This window comes from Athene cunicularia, assembly GCF_003259725.1.
Source record: "Athene cunicularia isolate RWA chromosome 3 unlocalized genomic scaffold, athCun1 chr3_part1, whole genome shotgun sequence".
Taxonomy (NCBI): Eukaryota; Metazoa; Chordata; class Aves; order Strigiformes; family Strigidae; genus Athene; species Athene cunicularia.
Window position 1 is genome coordinate 23,716,571 of NW_020799097.1, and position 26,258 is coordinate 23,742,828.

Genomic DNA, 26,258 nt, shown 5'->3' on the forward strand with positions numbered 1-26,258 from the left:
CTTTCCCCTTGTTTTCTCAACAGGGCAAAGAGGGGAAAGAAGATAAACCAACCCTTGTGGGTAAAACAAAAGCAGTTTAATATAAGCAAAATGAAGCAAAGGTCCGCACGTGGAAGCAAAAGCAAACAGATTTAGTCTCTACTTCCCATGAAGAGGTGATGTGGGACCTTCTCAGGAAGCAGGGCTCCGATACGAGTAGTGTTTGCCTCGGAGGACCAAGGGTGACCCCACCCCCTTCCTCCTTTCTCCCAGCTTTATCCTGAGCAGACGCCATATGGTCTGGAATATCCCTTTGGTCAGTTCGGGTCAGCTGTCCTGGCTGTGTCCCCTCCCAAGATCTTGCCCACCCCGTCCCACTGGGGGAAATGTCAGAAAGAGCCTTGGTGCTGTGTAAGCCCTGCTCAGCAGTAGCCACAACACCAGGGTGCTACCAACACCCTGCCAGCTCCCAGCATAAAACACAGCACCGTGAGGGCTGCTGTAGGGGAAAACCAATTCCAGCTCAGCCAGACCCAGTACAAAGACATGCAGATGTGGCGCTTAGGGACATAGTTTAGTGGTCGACTTCGTAGTGTTAGGTTAGCAGTTAGACTCGATGACCTTAAAGGTCTTTTCCATCATGAATGATTCTATGATTCTTATTTCATGTGGGTTTGTGTGTGTGTCAGGGCAGGGATTACAATCCAAAGAGCCTGAATTAATGTGAGACTTGTACTGAAGTCTAGCAGAGTGGTGTTTTCATAGCTGAAGTCATGGAGAGAAGTAGCAATTCCCAGTCCCCAGTCCTTTGTCTTAAACTAAATTCAAATAGTATATGCACAGTCAAAGTTGCTACATCCTTCTAAAATGCAGTTCTAAATTACTATCTCTAGGAAGGTAATACCTGAAAACAATACATCTTGAGACTATGTGGGAGCACAGATAAATTCCTGTCATTATAAAACAGTCATATATTGAAGCTCTATTTTGTTGAAAGGACTGCCCCTAGCTGTAGTCTAAAATCCAGTAAATTTGCAACAGACAATACAAAGAGAATAAAAAGAAACAATGGATAGGCAGCACTACTTCATAATTATTAGTTAGTCTATTTTATATGGAGTCTTATAGGGATCACAAACCCTTTCACTAAAATTGATGTAAAGGGGAAACCATAGAAACTTACATATTAATTTGTAATCAATATTATGAACATAACAATATGTGTCAATTTCCGAATTGGAAGCTATTTTTAAATAGCTAAAAGGATACATTAGTGACTAAGCTATAGTGCAAAGCACATATAATAATTTTTATTTTTTAACTTCTGATTATTTTTAATACAATCTATATGCATCAAAATAGTATAAATAGCCTGAGGGACTGAGAAACTGAATTTGCTGGGGTGACGAGGGAAATGCTAAGATAACAGTACATACCATTACAAGATGGCAATGCTCGGTTCCATGCTGGTTTTCCATCTGCACCAATTACACATGTGATACTTGAAGGATCAATAATCTTATATCCAGAATCACACTGGTAAGTAATAGTTGAACCAAGTTTAAAGTCTGTTCCTATTCTTGTCCCATTCATGATGTTTCCAGGATCAAAACAAGCTTCCCGTGGCTTTTCTGTTAAAATGAATTAAATCAAATCCATATGTGGTTTCCATTTTAAAAAAAAAAATAAAATAAAAGTGAACAATTATCAGTGTTTTTTCCAGTCAGTTTACATTTTTCAACAGCTATTAAAATATTCTTCTTGTTTCTGTATGCCTACTACAAGATCATGGGTGTTTGCATTAGATTGGTTATCTGGCCAATTACGGAATCTAACCAAGAGCATTTTCTTCCTACCTTTTCTTAATAGAACTTTTAAAAAGCTGAATGACTGCAATGAAGTTTAGCAGTGTAGAAAAAGACGTACCATTTCAAGAATTCACCACTTAACACTATAATGTTTTTTACCCAAGTATCATGCTAGGTACTCAATAACTTCTGGTTAGAGAGATGCCATACTATGGAATAATTTAAACATTAAAAATCTACTGTTCCTTTATGCTTCATAGTTAGAGAAGATCTAATAATAACTCGAGCATGAAGGCTGATGAAATAAGCACAACAGTTATGGTGTGAGCTAATAGATGCAAATCTTTAAGTCAAAGTGAGTATAGACATTAATGTTATCAAGCCTAGGATTTCTTTCATCATCTTTGACAAGTTAAAATACAAACAAAAGGGATGATAGAAATAATTGATATTAGACATTACTTTGTTTCAATAATATGATTGAGATTATCTTCAAATAGGAAGGATTTAGGCATAGAACATTATTTATAACTAAATAAAGGAAAACAAAATATTAGTATTACTATACTGTCAGTAACTATGCAACACTTTTTCTTACAGAAGGCTTAAACACAACTCAGTTCATTTAAAATCTATGAAATATTGTGTAATATTGCTTCTAGAAATAATATTTTGCTAAATATGTGAACTCTTTAGGAGGGAAGGATACACCTAATCTAAATAAAGTTCATTAGAGGAGGCAAAGATTTTTTATTAAAAATGTCAGAGTCAAATTCAGAGACAAATTTTACAGCGTGCCTCCTTGCTTATTAAATGTTAATAAAACACATATTTTAATGAAATACTCAAGGAATATTATCTTAAAGCAAAACTAGATGTCTATAATCAGAAATGTAAAGTAATAAATTTTATATAAAATACTAAATAATGTACATAATAAAATATTGAATTATCAGGCACAAATGTACTGGCCATTGAATAGAATAACATTTTTAAATATAATATTCTGCTTTTATATGTTCTATTTTATTTTATTATTTAACTTCCAGTTACATAGAGGTACACATATCCCCTGCTGAGAACAAAAAATACACACACAGCAAAAACGTATATGCACATCTTTAATGGGCATCTTTATCTATTTATCTCCTTCTGAGCAACTCGTAATTTTCTTTTCTTGCAGACCAACAAGACTTCCTGGAAAAAACTGTTTTACCATTTTATTTATATTTTTTTTTTCAAGTTCAGATAGGAACAAACAGAATAAAATTCATCTATGGCAATATTACTTTGGTAAGAAAAGCCTTGCCAACATGGTGGATAATGCAAAATGTTGGATAGAGATGAAGACTAAATATATAAATTATTTAAAAGTTATTTTTTAGCCTCCCTCTCTTTTATTGTTAGTTCTATATTTAGATATTTTTGTTCCTTCATTTTTTATATGTACATTAATGTGGTTTGCTTCCATTGTCAAGAATAAGAAGCTCTGGAAGCAACATTTGCTGATGAAAAACAGTTTGATAAATCTCAGCAGAGATTATAATCAAGCCAGAGACAGCATCTGTGATCAGAAAAGAAACCAGCATTTGAAGTGAGTACATGTCTTTAATAAACAGCCAGCGTAAGCCATTCTCTAGCTATTAATAAGTAGCCCCCGAAAAATGCAAATATTGTCCTGCAGTAGTTATTCAAAAATGCATATGTAGATTCAACAACAAAGTGGAAAGGAAAATGTATTGGCATATATCAGCCAGGAAGCAGCAGCAGTAATTTATTCTAATTGGGTAAGACAATTTTGTTATTCTACTCTTTTCCAAATGCTACTTTTGATGTACATCTTCTATCTTTACTTTTTTTTTTTTTTCTTTCCCCAGAAGATGAAAATGTGCATAATGGAAAGACATTCCACTGAAGAGTATTTCTTTGTTCCTCCACACATTTACAGGAAATAATTTTGAAAACCTACGTTGATGTAAACAGGTAGCTGGCAGTTTAGTATGAGTACATCTAGAAGTAAAAAGATTTGAACTTCAATAAATACGAAATAACTTTTCTTTCCCTTTATGTTTCCACAGACTATGGTGAGAACAGTACCTTTATAGTCAATGGCAAATCCTGACATTCCAACAGAAGCATCACTGCGAAAGGCCAGAAACAGACTGTTACCACTGCTCTCTATTCTTTCAGGAGCCTGTGAGCCTTGAAAACTGCCAATCAGAGGACCGTTGGAATCTTCCCCTTCATAAATATGTAGAAAATCATAACTGGGTTCCATACTGAAACTGAAAATGAAGGAAAAAGATAATTAAGTCTTCTTTTTTTTTTTTTTTTTTTCATGAGTTAAACACTACTCTGACTGTGGATGCCAATATTCTCCCTAACACGTTTTCTTCTCCAGAAATAAAAGATTTTTAGATATGATTCACAGTGAAAATTTACTAACTCACTGTTCTCTTCATCATCACTTTGAACACCTTCACCTTTCCAAAAGATCTATCAAGCCATCATGCAGGCTCTGTCTAGTCAGTGAAAAAGCAGCATGTTCTCCCACCTGTCTTAAACACCTTTCTCAAGATGGAGTGAATCACCTGCTGCAAAAGGCTGCCTCTTACCAGTGGCCACAGGAATGATCCAGACAACTAGCTTAGATTAAAAGTCCAGTTTTTAGTTGGCTAAACTGGATGACACTAAATCCACTTATTACAAATATAAATTTTCCATTTTAGTAACAAGGTGCTTTCATATGGAAAGACCACTATCCTGGAACTTGCCTTTGTTCATATTCAAATTATATCAGAGAATTATGCTAAATTAAAGTGATTTATTATTAAATTATTATTCTCACTAAAGCACCTATGCTATGCCATATCTGATGGCATTTATATGTTTATACAAAGCAATTATGAAGACAATATGAATGGAATGTCCTTCAGAGGACTTTAATTGAGATTAATTCTGAGACAACATAAAGATAAAAACACAGGCATTTATATGAGAAATTTGTACACAGCTAAATAAAAAGCTATACTAGGAACATTAAGGAAAATATAAGAAAACTACATTTTAAAAAGCAGTCAGTGAGTCAGTCAAGTGAGTGGATTATTTTCTTTCTAATTATCTTTGTAAAATAAAATAAATAAAAATTTGGCTTTTTTTGCAGGTGTGGTGGTCAGCTGTTTTTGGTTGGGTTTTTTTTTCTATTACATCAGTAAGTACTGTTAGACACAAATATTTCCAAATCATGTAAGACTAAAAGGAACAATATCTTTAGCAAAGAAAATAGCAAAAACATTTTTGTAAGTAATGTAAAATGAAAATGGCTTCATATAATGAATACTAGTTCATGCCCTATTTTCAAGAGAAGCCCAAAGAACGTTTTGAAACTTTCACTGACAGTTTTTAGTTGAGAGTTAAAGAGTTGAAAGAACAACAGTCTAAAAACCAAAACCAAGGAAAAATAAATTGTACAGGGCACTGTTTTTCCATCTTTTTGTAGCCAACACATATTTGACAAAATACAGTACATCTCTCTATTCTTTGCTCACATTCTAATCCTAATTTAATCCCACTGCTGTCTTCTCAAAGCCAGTTCCTTGAGAATAGTACAGGTTTTAGCTGTAGCATACTGCCTAAGAATGAAAAATATTAGATAAAATGAACAGAAAATGTTACTTTAAGAAAGTAGATTTTGCAGATGCCAAAGAAACATAACCCCTCACGATCATCTGTCAATGGTTTTAGGATTCTGGGGAGGTCCTTGATGACTGGAAGCTAGACAGTGTTACTTCAAATAACAAGAAGGGTGTGAGGGAAGACCTGGGGAACTACAGACCTGCTAGTTTAAACTCAGTTCCTAGAAAAATTGTGATTATACTGGGTAATATTGAAAGACATTTAAAGAATAATGCAATAATCAAGCACAATCAACATGGGTTCACAAAGGGAAAGTCCTGTTTGACTAACTTGGTATCCTTCTGTGATAACGTCACCCACCTAGTGGATGAAGGGAAGTGGTGGATGTAGATCTCCTGGATTTTAGGAAGGCTTTTGTGACTGTCCCTCACAACATTCTTCTGGACAAGTTGTCCAGCTGTGAGATGAGCAGGTATATGGTGTGCTGGGTGAAGAAGTGGCTGAATAGCAGAGCTCAAAGGGTTGTAGTGAATGGAGTTACATCTGGCTGGTGACCAGTCACCAGCAGTGTTCCTCAGGGTTCCATTCTAGGGCCAGTTCTGTTCAATATATTTATCAATAATCTGGATGCAGGAGTTGAATGCACATTAAGTTTGCAGATGAAACTAAAGTGGGAGATGCTGTTGAGTCTCAACAGTCTCAACCAATTCAACAAATACAGTTTGATGATGGAACATTGAGTAAATAAAACTTTCTTATGAGACAACATTATCTAGACATCTTTTATGTCTTGCCTAAGTAGACTTTTTTTTTTTTTTTTCTTCCTGATCTACACATTCCAGGAAAGTGTATTTAGAAAGTATTTGTAAAATCCTTTAATAACTGAATTACAGCTAGTGTTTCCACTACAGTTCAAGTCCCTATAAGGCACATAAATCAAGCATTTCTACAAATTTACATAAGTTTTCAAAGACTTTTATTCCATAGGTCCCAAAAAATTTTGTTACACAGGAATAGATTCGATATCAAAAGTGCCATAGAACTATATTATTTTCTTTTATGTTTTTTTGGAAGCAATGATATAGCACATATTAGAGGTATGCTCCAGGACGTAGACAGAGAATATAATTAGAAGCTTTAAGAAGTGATAAATGATGCCATTTTTAGATGTGACATTTAAAATCCTTTTAAACAGAGGCATTCATCTAGAAATAGTACCTTTTGAATATCAAGGCAATGACAAAGTCAGGGTTTACTTTTATTCTCCAGTCACATTCTTTCCCAGGAGGATAAGGCTGTGGATAGTTAGGTGATAAAATAACTCCTGCTGGACCTGTCAGGTTTCCTCCACATGCAGCTGTCACAATGAAAAAAAGAAACAGGAATATGGTCACATGTTAAATTCATAGGCACATATTAGCTGTTAAACAGGAGAAAATTGACTTCTACATTTACCAAAAATAATAAAAATTTTAAAAAGCCCCAGAGCTTTCCCATTTCCAGCTAGCAAACATTTTTGATTTTTCTTTAAAAAGTGAGCTCCATTCATATTCAAAAGAAGCACAAGAAAAGCTCTTTCTAAGAGAATAAAAATATGAAGTTAAATAGGAAGTCTTGTATATTCTTGCTCTTACTTAATCCCATCTCTATCAAGCTGAAGTATTTCTTGTGTACTGAAAGTACTTTAAGAACTGGGAAAGCTCAATAGCAGGATTCAGTTTTTTCTGACTGTAGATGTAACACAGACCAGTTCGTTTCCCTCGGTAAAGGTATCACCCAAATAAAACAATCAGATACATTCAGTTACCATAACTTGAACATTACTTTTAAACAGATAAGGAGTCCAACTTCCAAAGATGATAATGACATAGAAGTCTAACTAAAAAGTGCGGTAGTCAACAGAGGCTACATCTACATTACCAAGTCATGCAGGCTGACAGGAACACATTTATTGTTCAAAACAGTTGGTACTAAGGATTTGGAATCTTCATTAAACATTCTAAAGAAGGATTTTTTTTCAGGTCATTTCTACTGTGGTCCAAAGGACTGAATGCTCACTAGTGGTTGAAGTACATCAGATGCACTCGCAGAACACATCTTGCAGTTTAGTTTCATTCAAAAGCTCCAAGAAAATTCAAAATCAGGAACTAAAGTGTGATTAAAAAAAAATTACTTGGAAACTGTGCACGTAACCCAAATGAAAACACTAATGAGATAATCTCCTCATGTTATTTATAAAAACAAAGTCAACTTCCCCCCCCTCCATTATTTATTTATTTGGTCATTTATTTAAACCTTTAGTATATTTATGTATCTGGGGCTTTTTGTTTCTCTAGTTTTTGTATTTTAGTAATTATTTTTGATCCAGGGTGTTGTGGGTTTTTTTCTTTATTTTTTGTTTGGCTTTATTCACAAATAAAGGTTCCAGGAAATGTTTCACATGTGCCTTATATGTGCTGATGATTCAGCCTGAGACAACTATGATCAAAAGTATAAAGCACAAATAGAGCAGAAAACATTAAACTATCAGGAACAGAAGTAGCACAATCTTCAGTACTGAGTAGTACAGTTATTCAATGTAAATAATTTATTTATATGCCAGCATACTGAAATAAGGACTTTATGGTAATTTTTAAAATTACCTATAATGGCTTTACAGAACCCTTAAGACCTCTAATATTGTCATGTCTACAGTAAAGATTACTTTAGTCTGCTTTCCCCTTCAAAGTCACCTTGAGTAAACTGGAGAATAACAATATACATATACTTTTTGCCCACAGGTACTCTTTCTTTCCTTCTTTGCTTCCTTCTTCCTTTTGCATTTTTTTTTTCTTACTAGACTGTAAAGAAATATGGAGTGATTATAACTGGTATTTACAGAAAGAGTATGACTCTTCTAGAGCTTTAGGCATCAGGTATCTTTTAATTTTTACTTTTGTTTAAATATTTTTAATTTGTGAATAATCCTAGTATGTTTAATAAACATATTCATACTGTTATTTATACATTATACACAAGGTACCCACAAGACAATGTTCAGATTATATGCTGCTCCAGTTCTGCTACTTGATACAGAATTAGAAACATTATCCTGCATTATCCTGAATCCTTCACAGTATTTCTGAGAAAACTGTAAACACTTTAGAGGAACAGAGGGACTTCAGTTGGAAAGAAATTAGGGATTTGCTGTTTTGGAAACAGATTCTCCAAAGGGGCTTTTAGAAAGAAAAACAATGATGTTTATTGCAATGCTATTAAAACCTACTGTATCTGGTTTTAGGATAATGTGTCATGTATCTGGTTTTAGGATAATGTATCTGGTTTTAGGATATTAAGATAAATCTTCATTTAATTATAAATCAACAGGCAACAAAATCATGAAGATTTTAAAAATTACTTAGCAGATAATTTTTCATAGATGTTGATCATCTTAGAAGAGCTACACTGATGGCCTTAAAATATATTTCAGCAAGATTTCTAAGCCTGTAATTATTAGCCTACTGACGAGAAACTCAGAGAAATCTTTATCCTATATAGGACTACGGAACCAAGCATCAAAATTTATTTCAAAGAAAGAAGATATCCCACCCTCTCCTGGTGTTATGGAAATATATCTTATTACTTTCAGCAGCATAGTCACTTCAACCCCCTTCTCTGCATCTCCCTTTCCCAACAGGCATCCTGCTTCAGAAAAAGTATCTTTAGCTTCCTAGGGATTGCACAGCATGGATATTTAGTCTATAAGAGAATTCAGAAAATTTTCAGAATAAATAATGGATCCCACCCTATGTGACTACGTTATTACACAAAGACCATTATAATGAGACCATTTCAGTGAGAAATTTTATTTTATCCAAATCACCTCTTCTGTTTAAATATTTCTGTTAGACTGTCAATTTTAAACTTGCATGAAGTTTAAAGAATATAGTGAGAAAATTACATTCAAAAATATCTTTAATCTTGAAAATGAGTCTGTCGGTAACCCTAAGTATGAAATAACTGGGTTCTGTAAAGATCATCACTGCAGCATGAGCATCAGATGACTACTAACATTTCATTGTATTACCTATGCATGTTGGAGGATCAGGTTGCCAGAAGAATCGGTTATTCAGTTGCACACATGTTATTTTAGCCTGTCCTTGAAGTTGGTATCCAGGGTCACATTGAAAGGTGGTAGTGTCTCCAGGCTCTCTGCTGTCTCCATATCTAGTGCCATTCTGTGGTGTCCCAGGATCGTTACAGGTTGATGCAATAGAAGCTGTAAGGGAATGATGAAATAAAAGCTTTAAGGTATAGATAATAAACATCCATAATTAAAAGCACAATATTTTTATATGAGCATTCCAACCAGAGGCAGTATTATTTACTCATCAGTTAATATAGGAAGGCATTTTGTTTCTTTTTATGAGAATCTGCCCAGAGATACATCATGAATATGTTGGCTTCCTGCCAGCTTCCTTAGTATAAAATATGACCTGAGAGGAAACAAACACAGGCTTTTTATTTGTGTGTGTGTGTGTGTGTGCGTGTCCAGTTAATGCATCAAAAGAGCTAGCAACTCCTTTTCTCACTTTAATGTTCTGGTTATCAAAACAAATTTTTGTTATGCACTTTGATGCCTTTGTGCAATATGGAAAGTATCATAATATAAATAACATTGTTTTACAGTCTTAATATCCTGCAGTATGCAAATACTCTGTTTACCCAGCTGGCTGAATCAAATAGCAGTTTTATGTAGCCCTGAAGTTCCCATTTCAGGGCCAAGCAACAACTTTCTCAGAGTACACTCAAACTTAATCTAAGCAAAATATCTCACCTATGCTCAATCTCCTGAGTTTGGATATGGATTTTGCTTTGTAAAAAAATGAATTACTTAAAAAAGCAATGTTAATCTGAGCAGAACAATCAGCGTAGTATGACTTAAAGCAAGTAATCATCCAGAAAGTGGATACACAAATCTACATTCACTATGCAGCTGTGGAAGATGCCAGGTTTCTTTTACTGGCTTCAGGTATTCAACGTCCTGAGTTGCAGTAAAAATTGTAGTCTTCCCAGGGAAAGAAGGTCCTGTCTTTGGAGGCTACTGTCTCTAAATCACTAAATTGCACAATGCTTCCTATCACTCCAGGCTGTTCCACCCAAACGTGTTTTTCAAAGAAATTACCACAGCTGTGAGCAAAAGACAAACTAAGAAATCCCAAACTCAGTGTCACAATCAACTTTAATTATATTGGTAAGTTCCTCTACCGCTTTCCTCATCTTCATTCAATCAGGTTTAAACTTCCTGAATCCAGACCAAAGACTTTTTAAAAAACCTGCTACGCTACACCCTTCTGCTCATCTCCAGTACTTCAAGGGATAGCTATTGAAAAATGTGAAACTTCAATATTAATTTGTCTTTTTTTCTAATATGAACTATGTATACTTTCTTCTGTGCTCACATGTTGAACAGCTGATTCAGTCTTAAACTGATTCATAACCATCTCAGCTCTAAATCTCTACATCTGATGTCTTTTCAAGGTGTAATTTTGCTCTGATATTTGTAAGACATAATCAGACCGTTGAGGAACATTCAGAGAAAAAACGATGTAACTTATTAAAAGCATATATGCCATTGTTAAAAGTTGGTTTTCATCAGTTTGCTGGCTGATAAGCTAATGTTATTGTTATTTGGCTGCCCCATTCTCCAATTTGAGAAGTATGTAGCACTTCATATACTTTGGTTTTAGGACAGTGTTACAAATTACAGGGGAAAAAACCAAACCAAACCAAAACAAAACAAAAAAAAACCCCAAACCAACCAACAAACAAACAAACAAAAAACCCCAACAAAACTAAGAGCATAAAATATCATATAGTTCTAAAATAATAGAATCATATAATACAAGGCTGGAAGGGATCTCACAATCATCTGGTTCAAACTTTCTTGGCAAAAGCATGGTCTAGACAAGGTGGCCCAGCACCCTGTCCAGATGAATCTTAAATGTGTCTGATGTTGGAGAAAATAGTTAATCACTTTGTATTATTTTGAATAGAGGAGCACAGTCTCTTCCACACCTCCTGTAAGTGATATGTATTAGCGGTAATAGTCCATTCTCCCTGTTCTATTTTTGGGGGCTTGAGGGTTTTTTTTAATTTTTTCTGTTACAATCCCAAGAAACATTAATATTTCATTAAAATAATTTTGTCATCTTATTTCAAGTGGTACAACTCAAAGGCTTTCATAAGATAAAAGAGATCCATCACTTCCACCACTATGAAATCTTTGCAACCATAATGTGTGGGTAATCCATTGCCTGTACTATAATAATAACTGCACATACTCCCTTCCATCCACACCGATCCCACTGTACTACCAAAAGAAACTAAACTTTTGCAAAGCTGAAGCAATTACCAAGTTGTACAACTGGAAAACACTTTGTGTGTGTGTGTGTGTGTGTATTGTAAATATTGAGGAGACAGGAAGGTTTAAAACAGAATTAGCAAAATGAGAAGCAAACATTTTAGATTGGTAAAATGGTTTTATGCATGTTCTAGCAAATGGGTGGTCACTTAAATCACAGAAACTGTAAAACACCTCTGTATAAGAATTCATGAATAATGATAATTTGCACACTACAAACACCAGACCTCTGTTTAACATTTTATTATTCATAAGTTTTTGACCTTGCTTCCATTCCAAAATAGTACATCTCATACCTTGGGATGGTTCCTATATCTAAATGAATTAAAAGACATGGCAGGTTTATTAACAGTGGCGGACTTCTTTTCCACCAGAATTTATAAGCATCAATCCAAGAATTAAAAGAACAGCTGTCACTACTAATGAGTACTGTGTAAGCACTCCCCAGGCACCACTCTGACAATTTACCTGACATCCAGTATTAGTGCAGTTTACTAAATGTGTACTTGGCCACAGGGGAAAGAAAGCATGGTCATGACCTCAGAGAAGTTATTTCTTATTTGACAGACAATACTAGCTCTAAAAAAAATGGATCACTATAGTGTATATCTGTTAAAGAATCATAATTATCATAATAAAGAATTGTAATATAGAATCACATATATAAGTATATGGGCATAAGCCCATGTCTCATTAATTAGTATTTTTTTAAAAAACAAATCTCTGAATAGCTTAATTTTCTCCTTGAAAGGTTATGCAATATAATATCTCGGCAAACAACATTTTTTCCCATTTTGACTGTGCCAAGTATGCACCAGTTACAAAAGACAGATGCCTTTTAGTATTCATTTCACTGTTAATCTCCATTTCTTATATACAAAGTTCTAAATTTTAAAAACAACCACAGATGTTTAATAAGCACCAAAATGTTCTTTACACTTTTGTTCTGGCAGCCTCAGAAGTTATTTTATGTATTTGAAACTAACAACCTTTTAATCATGCCAAAGACGCTTGATCCTAATTAAACAAAACACCAGAAATTTAAGCACTGATGTGTCATCTATTAAAGTGAACATTTAGACAGACTGTCAGCTTTTCAACTTGCCTCCTTTCCAAGTTTAACTTCTCAAGATTCCCAAGAGGTTCTGTAACTGCACGAAAATGACAAGTGTACTATTGCTTCATTTGGTATTGTGCAAATATCTAAAGGGTGTAGAGGTTATATGCATTGATAAGTAATCCAGACATCAAAAATCACCAGTTCTTCTGTCATCGCTCTTACTTTATAACAGGCTCTTCTCAGCCCCTACACTACTACATAGACATGAAATTAATAACTATCTTTGCATACCTATGAGAAAGGCCATGTTCATGCTGTGATGTAACATCACCATATGCAATTAAAAAAAACAAAAACAAACAACAAAAAAAACCAAAACCAAAACCTGATGAATTCAGAAACTTGTAGTTGAACACAAAACATATATGTTGTAAAGCAGGGAAAGCAATAACTTCATTTTAGACTCAAGGATGCTAAATCAAAACAAATTCCATAGACTTTTTGGAAAACACTGAGAAAAATCAGGTGCCTATAATGACATAGCCAGGAGAAGGGGATTTGAATTCCATTAAGCTGGAAAAGAACTAAACTGTTGCTTCTCAGTTCCTGCACACATATTCTAAGCAATAACCCACATGATACCCATATTATGGGTACTATACCAGTCATGGGTATAGTATGCTATATATATACTATACCAGTTATGGGTATAGATGGCTACATGATACTCAGGGTTGCAGAGTAACGCTGTACAGATTTCCCATCTCTTAGTATCTCATCTGCTCAGGGTGGAACAGGCTTCTGTGTACACAAAAGATGTAGCTAGAGGTAGGTGCCAAAACACTTGGCAGCTGAGAAAACCACAGATTGCTAGGGAGTTTTCAGACCTCCATATGTTGGCAGCCACTGTGTTGAGCCTCTCTGTTTTTAATTTAATAATCTTCCAGAAACCCATTTTAGATCCTATTTTGGATTTGGCCCCCAAATTACAATTTCAAAATCAATTTAAAACTTCACTGAAAATCAATAGGAGACTGTTTCTGAGACTATGACACACTGTATATTTGTGTGTCTGTAGCCTTATGAGCAATATGTTAGATTTTTCTAACCTAATTTATCTTTCACCTGGAGGACACTTCTTTATCAGTTAGTTTAGCCTGCAATCTATTATAGCTCAAGAAAAAAAAAAAAAAAATCACCTTCATTGCTATCATTTTCACTATGTCTATGTTAAACAATCATGTAAGCCATTTGCTGTAGTGTTTTGCTGCAGACACTATTGTTCTACACTGCATGGTTATAAAAATAATAAAGACTTTTCAGGAGCTTTGCTTTTAAATTGCAGGCACTGCACAAGCTTTCCCTGTTTAGTGCATTATGCTTGCATAATAAGTTTGAGAAGGATTTCGGCATATCAAAGTTGAGACATTGTACATATGATTTGCAGTGATTTCAGAATAACAAACATTTCTAAAAGTGAAGGAAGAGTATTTGCTCTCTAAAAAGTACCTCACCTAATATATGTAATTGTACAGACTAAGAACCGTGCAAATTAGCATCAACCACATATATAAATGTCTTGTATTGTCCATAAGTATAAAGAAAAAAGAAACCTAAACTCTAATGTTGATTTTTTTAATTGTCTGAAGTACAAAAGATCACAAGTTTAGAGATAACCATCAAATAAACCTACAAGCTTCTTTTTTGCTTAGCTTCATAGAAACCAAGTGAAGAACTGCTGCCCTCTATGAGGCTGAGGATGCCTTGCCCAGACCATGGATTAGATGATGGATAGGTATGCTCTGACAGTTTCATTAGCATGAAACTGTGTTATTGTGAGCATGCAATGTAACATTTATAGCATCAAAGATAGCAAGAGACAAAACTGAACTGTGAAATGTCTAGGTTACAGACTTTAGAAGGTAATATTGAATTCTTGGTTTTTGTGTCCTATTTTAACAAGGGATATCTTAATGGCTTTCATTTTCTTTGAACTTAAATTTAGTTAGTTAGTAAGGAGATACGTGATTATGTATGTGTAAATTTCTTTTAAAAAATATTTTTGTTCTAACCCCTTTTTCTTGATAATTTAATTACAAGTCAAACTGGAACATTTGCATGACAAATCCTAGCAATTATGATTCTGTCATAGAAATGCTTATACTACTTAAATGCAGTAGCACAATCCATTAGGCAAGTGACTAAAAGATATCTCAGTAATAAAAGAACAATTTATAAGACAACAGTACTCTTAACAGTTCAAGATAGGTGACAGTGACTGTAAGATTGCTGTAGACAAACAAATGATCTAATGGAATTACAAAACTGGACAGAATTGGGCATTGTTGTTTAAACAGATTTGTCAGATTAAGCCCAGTGTCATCAGGAACTATCAAACACTGAACCACTGATGCTTAAACTCTTGTGAGAGGAAGTGAGATTCCAACAGACGTGTTGACATCAGACACCATAATTTCCATATAATTGTTCTAATTAACTGTTTGGTGTAAGTTGTTTATTTTTATTATCATAATTGATAACTTGTGTTGTTAAGATAAATATTTAATCAGGTATTTTTACCTGCCATTGCTTATATCTGCATTTACATCAAAAGCAAATTTTAGAAATATTGGGAGAGGAATGAAACAACAGAAAAAATAAAATTGGACTAAACCAACTATACAAATGCCTTAATTTCATATCTTTGCTTTTAATAAAATGAGTGTCTGAATTTCTTCTAATAAGACAGAAATATTACAAAGAAATTGAGAAAAAAATCTGTGCTACTTCATTAACTTTTATTTAATAGCAAAAATGAGGTAACTTCATTCACATGAAAGCAGAGATAGATATATTGTTAATTAAAGTGTATGCTTACAGAATACTATGACTAAGAGAAACTGACAATGCCATCGAACAAAAGATAGGCATAGAAGATGATCATAGGTATATCTGACTCTAGAAAAGCCAGACGCTTGAAAAATGGTTTTTCTGTTGTAAGAGGAGTGTGAATAATCCTTTGATGTATAGCCTTGAGAAGCAAAATCTATGAAACCAGCAGAGGAACTATCAATGCATCATTTAGTTTAAGATAAGGATACCATTCTCTTAAGTTACAATAGCTAAGAATTTAGTTCAAGAAAAAAGGCTAGACTGTAAGGGGAGATACTACTAGATATTGTTAAAATAAGGCTAACTGAATCTGTAAGAATGATAATATGACCAGCAACTGTCAATGCTACTCCTATCATCTGCCACTTCTATTGGTTTTGTTAAATTTCAAGTTAAAAGAATATATATTTAGATATAAACAAGTTCTCAATAAAATAAGCTTCAGGTCAATAAAAGCAATGGACCATCCACTAGCATGGGACTTAAGTGCTTTCAGAAGTCTAGAGTAGCTGTAGATTAAACACTCAGGGCAAGATTGATCAGCCTCAGCATATGTGGCTTGTCTCATCTGAGATGCTTTACAATATCCAAGGTATCTGCACAGGACTGGAAGATATGACCAAGGACTTATGGGTGTATGACCTTCTGGAGTGGCACATGGAGACTGGCCATGGCAGATATGGCAGCTCAAAGGGAACTAGACACCTGTGAAAAGACAGGTAAGATATATTTCACCTTCCTTTAGATGTCCAGAAGTTTGAGATTTAGCATATGTTAGTACATCTAGACTTAAATAAGTGTGTGTGTGTGTATATATATATATGTACACACACACACTCTTATGTAAGTGTATATAGACTTACGATAAAAAGAAAAGGCAACTTCGGAGGGAAATTTATCCCATTTACCTTAGATACATCGGACAGAATTAAACTAGGTTAGAAAACTTTTTTATGTTTAACTTAGGCATTAACATTTTGCTGCCAGTAACTGTTTCTTTAGAATAAAGAAACCAAATACCAAATTTCCTATACCCTTCTTGTGTTTACTTTTTGTACTATGATCAGAAAGAGTTGGTTGACATCCCTGGCTTGTAATACATAGTTTAAATGTATTTAACCCCAGACTAAAGGTCAGTTTTGTACAGTGAACTCCAGTTTTTGTCCTTTCATGCATGATTAAATGGTAATTAAGTTTTAATGAAAAGCATTAGACTGATTACAATTAACATAATCACTCTTGTCAGTTCATGTCCTCATGCTCTACATGCTGAGTTGAGTAGGTAAGACAAAGCACTTTTAATAGTGTTCAAACATTTTGTAAGCCTCAGCAATTTATATTTTCCCATTAAAACTACATTTAATTGTATTTACAATCAACAGTAAGTAATTTATATGTGATATTTTCTGATCTACCTCACACTATCATTTCACAGCACCTCTTTTTTAGGCAGATGCAGTAAGGTTTTTCTAGAATGCAAAGTACAGAAAGTAAGCATCACGTTCATGGCACAGTGAAACAAATTCTCCAGCTGAAGGTTATCAATTTATGCTTTGTTTTTAAACTGTTCATTTGGTCTGATACTCTCAGATGTATATCCTTTGCATGATCCCATAAGTGGATGTTCATTGATCATCCCAATTGCATAATGCAATAGAGAAGCTGTATATGTAAGAGGTCCAGATTCTTGAAGGTTTCCAATCCTGTACAATTCTGCACCTGAAGTTTACTTCTTGGATTGTAATTAATATTTAAATAAAATATACTCATTAATAAATGCAACACTTGAATATCCTTCAAGTACCACTAAGACACAAAACTCAAGCAGTTATATTCAGAGAACTTGTAATAAAACATCGACATCTTCTGCAATTACCAGAAAAAGTTTAAGCAACTCCAGACTCTTTTATTCATTGGGTTACAAATTACAAAAGTAGTGAAATTTCAATATTCTGTGCAGCTTTGCTCTAAACTGGCCTACAGTTTGAACACATGAAGAACACTAAAGCATGTAAAGATCCTCACTTATGCGTAGATTAATTAAACTCCTTCACAGATCAAGGCCACAGTGGTCTGCCCACTGCCTCAAGGAGACTAAATAAACTAAGCTCTGAATTTTAGATTAAATAATTTAACATTTACTTTAACATATTCTTTAAATCATATTTTTTTTTCTCTTTACAATCAAAAAATTAATAAAACATTTCACTTGTCAAGCAGGGTGAATGAAACTTTAATATCATTTTCCTTTTACTTGAGCTGAGGCATTCAGTTCTTCACCACTAATTCCAATTAATTTGAGTAAGACATACTCTGCAATTGCTAGCATGATCACTGAGTGCATCCATTATACTAAGATGACAAAATCAGTTCATCACCCTTAAAGCATTAAATTGTCTCCTACTTACTCTAAGTATCACTGAAGGTCAAGAATGTGTTGACAAATCTAACTGCTTAAATAATTTCTCCTTTTGAAATTTTTGTATAAACTTATAAAATTATTTCAAATAATACAACATAAAATGTGTTTGCTAACCATAACAGAGTAAAAAACTCCTTCATTTCCACAAATGTAAAATTTAACTTTTTTCAAACAACATGAAAAGCTGCCTATGATATATATTACACTGGTCAGAAATTTTAGAAACATTTATTCTGCTGTTTGTCTTTAATTCATTTTATGTACTTTTAACTACGTATGTAAGGGCTGATGACAGAGTCTGTGGTTTTGGGGGTAAAACATTCAGAAAAATCAAGCAAAATTAAGTAAACAGGTAAATGTAAAATGCACTCTTTAGAGACCAGGAAGCCCCTAAAGTATATTTCGTTATGCAAATAATAATGATTAAAAGCTTCTTAGTGCCCTTTGTTTCTGAATGACAACACCTCCAGAGAAGGTTTTAAATAATACTCCTACTCTCACACATTTTATTAATGCATAATTTTCTTATGTTACTAAGCAGAAATACACTTATGTACATTTTATCTAGATATATAAGGATGCAATGACTGAGTCAAAGACAATGATATAGTGTTCCCATCGTCCAACCTTCAGTTTTTAACACTTCAGTAATAATATCACAGAAAAACTCCACATACTCAGTTTTATAATATTATGACTTACACAATATCGCAGCTCCTCTATACAAAGAGGAGTTTTCACTTTAGACCTGAAGATGAATTTGATTAGTCTAATAGTAAATTTTAAAATATTTTTCAATATGGTAAAATATATATTATTCTTCAGTTTAATCATATACATAAAGAGTGGTTACGATCATAAAAATGCATCATGCAACCAGTGTTTTGAGAAAAAAAACCCAAACATCATAAAGTATAAATACAAAATAATTTATTACTAGGTAGCACCGGTGGGAACATTTAAAACTATCAGTGTAGAAGAAAACTTATGTATGTACAAATGCATCTTGACTTGTTAAATAATGCTGCTTAGTTAATGCTAGATATGTAGTTGCTGTACAAAACAAGGAATAAAAACCCCGAAACATTCAAAACAAGTCTAAAAATTCTCCCTGGTCATAGCTATTTGCAGAAATAGATTTTTTTTTTTTCTTTTAATGTGGAGGAAGTTGTAAGATAAGAAACAGTTAATAATATAAGAATAATGCATAGGATTAGTGTGAATAATTACTGTATTTGAGATTAAAAAGTATTTACATACTTGAATACTGAATGGAGAAGCCCGATTTGCTGATGAAGAAATCACTGTCAAATTGCAATGTTAATGAGTTGAAAGTGCTGTGAATATCCTCTGGAAGGGCTGAGCCACTCCATTCTTTCAGAAGTATGCTGCTCTCAACAGGCCCATCCCATACCTTCAAGATGTCATGAGCGACCTCAGTGTCAAAAACAATAAAATGCAGACTGCAAAAAGAAAGTAAAAGCACTGTAGATAACTCATTAAACACAATTACACAAAACTTCAAGCAAACATTCCCAAATTGTACTTGGTTTTGAGATGCGATTTAGGGCTGAAGGTCCTGCAGAGTTGTCCATTTTTACTGTTGGATGAGCTTATCTTGTAAGAGAGATGCTATTCTGTTCTATAAATGTCAGACTTACAGAAAACACCATTATGGGGCATATAGTAATTTTTTTATAAATGCAATTATTTTTATGATAGATATTTTAAGGGATACGATTTTTCATCAAAGATTTCATCTATTCAAATGAGGATACCAAGAACACTGATTAGACATAATTACATGCAACAGAAAAAAAAGCAGTAGCTACTTGACAGTAGCATATACAGCACAGAGAATTCTGTCAGTATGGCAATTCCTTTCCTATAGAAAACCAGAAAATGTATTTTCCTATCTTTGCCTTACGCCAAAATTAATAAAATATAAATTTATATTATAATAAAATAATCTGTATTTACCTCCAGGTGAAGTATTAGACTTAGAAAGCTGTTCAAGAATGCTGTTACTAGTCAAAATATGTGCATTAACTTTGAGTTCTGACTGTTTACATGTTTAACATTGATGAAATCTCATAGGTGAATATCAAACCTTTTTTGTTTCAAATAGTTGTGTGTTGATATTTCTTCATTAGATTTGTCATTATTTGGAAATAATTAATTTTAAAATTGTCACTTAAATGTAAATGATGCATTGAAATCACCTGTGATGGAGTAGGTTCATTATTTGGTTTAGTGAAATGGGATTTTTATTTAAAAAAACCCGACACAACAAACAAACAAACAAACAACAACCTCCAGTGAATAACTCACCATTTGCTTATATTGTTTTACCAGTTTAATTTTATAAAGTAATTATCATTTAAGTGATCAGTTAAAACTGCTGTCCACATAAAGAAAATAATGAAACAGCTTACTATTCGCCAAGTTTTGGCTCAAAATGGATAGCTAATATTCTGAAGTAACACATTTACTGGAAATCACATACTTCTGACACTGGAGTATAAAACTAATCTCTGTTGCATATAATTAAACATATTAATATCATTATTTTAGATTACAGAAATAAGGATTATCTATCTTGACTGGATGTTAAATGTTTTTGTTACATTCTTGCTTTCACAGCAACTTCTTGTTAGGAGTGGACAAACTAGCTTGAATATTGCAGAGAATTTGCCATTTCGAATTTTTTGAATCTGTGTGTTACTAAGGATCTTTAAATATTGGTATTTCTTTCACCTGAGTGATTTAACTATACATCAACCACAAAGTATGATAGTCTTTCTTGTTGGAATGTCAAACTGATGAGTAAAAACTGTTTTAAAAGTCCTTCTTGTATTACTAATTTCCTTTTGCCTGAGTTCTTGAATCCTTCCATCATCTTTCCATAAATCATTATAGAAGTAAAAGCTCCAGATTCCATCATTCAGTTCTTGGTATGTACCTTTATTTCACAGACTAGTCACCAGCTGTGTTTCCCTCATTTTCTGTATTCTTCCAATTTCTTCCCTTTTTCGTTATGCTGCCTAATCTACATGGGAGAAATCTTCCAGTCCTTATCTATTAAGCATTCTCTCAGTCCTGTACACATTTCTTATTAAAATCTCATAATTTTTCTCAAACTTAATTATTCTCAACATCTTCTGAGATATGGCTGGTTTTATTATTCATATGATTATGGGGAAAATGTCTGATACTTACATAATTCAAAGTGTTATATATGTTAATAATGATTTGATGAAAGGGAGCAGGAATGGAAACTGAAAACCTGTCAGAGTTGTATATAAACCTTTATAGAACTAATCTTCTCTGCTGCTGCTGTTAATTGTCAAATCCTCCTCAGATCAAGGCATTCATGACAGACATTTTCTAATAGATACCCAACAAGGTCCAAGATGCCTGATGTCTGAGCACTCCTGGCAGAGAGACAGGTACTTTACAGGTGTTTGAGATAATGTATTTAAGAAATAGCATTGAATATTATATTTTATTTAAAACAAATTATTCAATTGTGTGTGACAGTAAGATATAAAAGACTGGCATTAGAATGACTCAAGAGAAGGATTTTGAAACCACAGTTGACACGTGTATTGGATCTGGCTAAAATGGAGTTAATTTTCCCCATAGCAGCCCTCATAGTGCTGTGCTTTGCATTTGTAGCTGGTAACACACCGGTGTTTTGGCCACTGCTGAGCATTGCTGGCACAGCATCAAGGCTGTTTCTCCAACATTCCCCCCTCACCAGCAGGCTGGGGGTGGGCAAGATCTTGGGAGGGGACATGGCCAGTACACCTGACCCAAACTGACCAAAGGGATATTCCATACCATATGACATCTGCTCAGCAATACAAGCTAAAAGAAGGGAGGGGGGGATGGATTCAATATTAAGAAGTTTGTCTTCCAGAGCAAACGTTATGTGTACTGAAGCCCTACTCCCTGGGAAGTGGCTGGACATCACCTGCTGATAGGAAGTAGAAAATATTTTGTTTTAATTTGCTTCCTTGTGTGGCCTTTGCTTTTGCTTTATTAAACTGCCTTTTACTTGACCCATTCAGGTTTTTTCCTATCTTATTTTCTCCCTGCAGCGTTCTGCTGAGTAGGGGAGTGTTAGAGCAGCTTGGTGAGCACCTGGCATCCAGCCAAGGTCAAGCCACCACAACAGCTTGGCACTTTAGTTTTTTTACAGCTAAAAAAAGGTGTAGCAGTGCACCACTCTACCACAATGAAGATTTATAGGACATATTATTTAAAGAAATTCACAGTTCTGAATTAGATGCCTAAGTGTCCTCTACACAATTTAGATACCCAAGTTCCCTAGAGGAATGGTACTCATAAATGCCAGCAAGACAAGCATCAACTTTATTAATGTAAGGAGGGTTTAGTAAAGAAAAATTTATGTAGAAGACTGTGAGGATATAGGGCATAGACTATAATTTATAAAATACTCAAGTCAACAATAAATACTGACATTAATCATGTACCTTATTGTCTTTCCTGGATCTGCTTCAATAATCCAAGTGCAATGAAGATTGTTGTCATATGGTGCTGGGTAACCAGGGGACAAAATTCGTCCTGATGTAGCAGCATGAATTCGACCACCACACTCAGCTACAAAATAAGTAAGGATTACATATTTTTAAGAAGACCATAATACTTTGCACTTCCATTTTCTGTCCATTCCACATCTCTCTGTCTATTAAAAAGGTAACAAAAAGATATAAAATCTCATATACATACGAAACAGGACATGTGCACAAGCTACAAATGCACATATAATGATCTCATTCCTACCTTGTTATAAAGCAATAAATCATAATTTGGTGATTAAGTTATAGCTTTAGTTTAAAGCTTTCAGGTTACTTCTATATAACTAAGTTTAATTACATCAAAAAGCAGTTAGGTATTGCCTAGTAATTTCCTTTACCAGTTAGAAATTTAAATGCCATATGTCGACAAAGTTATACAGTAAATATAAAGCTGTGATTTGTAAGTATGTAATATCTGGTCTAAAACTTATTACCTTATTATCAATGCTATCTTAACTTTGTGGAGAGACCAATTGCATTGCTAAGCATCCAGAAATATGTGATTCTTAATATTGCTTGTTTAGACATCATGCTGTTGTCTGGTCAGGATAAAGATGCACCCTGATGAAACTGAAACTGTGTAACAGTCAGGTGCCACTGAACCAAAAAGGATCAGTAACTCTTCAGTTAAGTGATGTACCTGAATTCCTACTTTATTTACAGTGTTGCGTTATAAGTAGTAGTACTAAAAAATGCTACCATAGGGAACTCTTCAAGCACAGATGTACAGTAAGCATAGTGTAAGATACAGATGATGAAAGAACCATGGGAGTTGGACCAAAAAATCTAGCAACAACACTCTTAAATGCCACCAAGTCACTGCTGAGAACCAAATTGTTAGCATGAAGGAAAATAACTGTAGAGGAAACAAGGTGACTGATTTACTTACCTATTCTGCTGGTTTGATCACTCAAAACATTATATATTATTTATAGAACCACAGCAGAAAGATGCTTTAGTACATAATTTCTTCAAATGTAAACTTTGCCTAAGATTTCAGTTAATTTTCATTATACAAAAAAGTTCAGAATGCAGTAATTGCAGTGATAGATGACTACAGTTAAAGAAATGACTGATACAGTACTATACTTACCAAAGAACTCAAGGTAACTCAAGATAATGAAAATTAATTAAACTCAAACTAATTGACAGATTTAGTTTAGAATTATGAGAAAACTAATTTAGAAATTTAGAATACGTGATAAAATCTGGGATGATACATTATATAGTTCATATATTTAAAAAAGAAAATCTATTTTAGAGCAGATAAAAAGTAAACTTTCAAAAGTGATTATAAAAAATATCCAAAAAGTTTGTTTTCCAATATGGAGAAATAAGTATACTGTAAAATCACCACCTCAAAGAGTATGGTATATAAAGAACCATACTATAACAAATAGAAGTGACATACTCAAACAAGTTCTATAATCTTTGAGAGGGAATTACAGGAATTCATTAGTTTCCTTCAGTAAGGCTTAGAACATAACAAAAATGAAAATGAATGCTAAGACCAGTATAGAAGTGTATTGTTGAAAATTACTAGGTGTGCAATATGTGGAATATGTATGGGCTTTAAAACCCATATACGTACGGGCTTGAAATTTTTTGTGAATTAGATTAAAATGATTGTAAATGTCACTGGAGAAAACAGCAAATATCAAATGCTGATCTAAAACACAACGAGCAAAAAAAGAATAGGAAGCCACAAACAGGATATCAAGAAAATGTGTCTAAGAAAGAAAGTGATGCTTGGAAGTTCATGTCAACTTAAGAAAAAGGAAGAAATAGGAAGACAGTCAAATCAGAGTAGAAGTCATAAAACTCTAATAGCATAAGATAAAAATGAAGAAAGAAAAGAAAATAAAACCAGAGGGAAAAAAAGAGAGCATGAAATAATCTGCAGATGCTTAACTGAATTTTCAGGGATCTTCATGACAAGTTTTCCTGTGCACAGAATGGTAGAAAAAAATTACATTTTTATTAAGATTATGAAGAATGTTTGTGAAAGGCTGTTTAGAAAGATTCACTTTTAGAAGATTTCCAGAGAGCATGGTAAACATTTGTCTTCTTAGGGAGCTAATTAGTGTTTCTGGAGACTTAAATTTAGAAGCAAAAGAGGGAGTTTATACAAAACCGATGTAATCCCCAAATATGATATTAAAGACAGGAACAAAAACAGCAAATAAAAAGGTATGTAAAGAGATAAAGGTAGATAGAAAGATAGCCTTGTGGTTGAACAGACAGAAAGCAAGAACAAAATCTCTCTCAGGATACAAGTAGAAAATTGGCCATTCAATTGATATTGGGACATAATTCTGCTTAGAGATGAAATGAGATCCTCAAGGAATAAGAGATTTTGGTACAAGTGATTCCAAAAGCTGTGCAACAAAATACCAAAACCAAATCTAGTAATGTAAACTCAAAGTACAAAAAAAAAAAAAAAAAAAGTAGCAATTATAGGTGAAATATAGAATTTTAAGGTATATATGTTTATCAAGAAAATTGAAAATAGAAGTAGGGATATGGGAGCAGAGGGAGCATGACGTAGTGGTGATGAAGTAAACTAAATAAAGACAGCATGAAAAAACATACATATTCATCCAAAATATTTTTGAGAAGAGTTATGAAAGGTGTTCTATAGAAGCAAAGATAGGAATTTTTTTTTAGATTCACTTGATCCTGAGTTCCATATCTTCCTACAGGTCAGACTGCAATATACTTGATTTTTATTTTTAATTAATTTTTCTTAAATACTGCATGGTTGAGATTTTAAACTCCAACATATAGATTAGAGGACAAATCACCATACTAAGAAAAGGAACTAGATAGATGGATTTATTCACCTTATAGACTTCAAAACAAAAAGTGTTTTATAATTGATTCAAATACTTGGTAGTGAACGCAGGCACAAGAAAATATTACAGAAAATGACCTTATGGTAATGACTTCATTTAAATTAAATAGGGAGATAAGCAAAGGTAGGACTAATAATGGCCCTTCTCTACAAAAGGGCAAAACTTAGAGGAAAAGGAAATTAGCCAATTAAACTGAAGAGCTTGAGGACTTGAATATATAAAAAGCCTGGAAAAATCTTTAAATCAAAATTGGAGTTGCTTTGACCTGTCATATATATGAGAAAACTTACAGATAGAATTCTAAAATCAAGTGGAAAAAATAACACCTCTACTAAGACAGCAGAAATGCTGTCCACTGATGGTTTTTTCCAGCACTCAGCCTCTGGGTAAGGTGAACTTTTAAAAGGAATGGAGCCTGCTCCTTTGTAGGTTGCAGATCTGTGAATGTGTTCGGCTGGAAGTGGCTACTGGAATGGAGAATGTAGCACCCAATATAGGAGAGAGCCAAGACCCTGCAGGTCAGGTGAGAACTGAAAGCAATTGGTGGCCTGCGTGTAGCAAGCAACAGAGATAAAAACTAAGCATCAGAAGACACATAG

General features: G+C 33.8%; 1 protein-coding gene across 1 annotated transcript in view; it reads right to left on the reverse strand.

Moving 5' to 3' along the window:
• CSMD1 (CUB and Sushi multiple domains 1) overlaps positions 1-26,258 on the reverse strand; it is a 1,016,265-nt gene that overhangs the window by 208,388 nt on the left and 781,619 nt on the right. Inside the window, exons 26-31 of the mRNA XM_026844050.1 lie at positions 22,700-22,826; positions 19,461-19,663; positions 9,490-9,681; positions 6,642-6,780; positions 3,885-4,072; positions 1,416-1,610 (exon numbers count right to left, since the gene is read on the reverse strand). Of these exons, the coding sequence (XP_026699851.1) occupies positions 1,416-1,610; positions 3,885-4,072; positions 6,642-6,780; positions 9,490-9,681; positions 19,461-19,663; positions 22,700-22,826 (1,044 nt within the window). The remainder of the gene's footprint in view (positions 1-1,415; positions 1,611-3,884; positions 4,073-6,641; positions 6,781-9,489; positions 9,682-19,460; positions 19,664-22,699; positions 22,827-26,258) is intronic.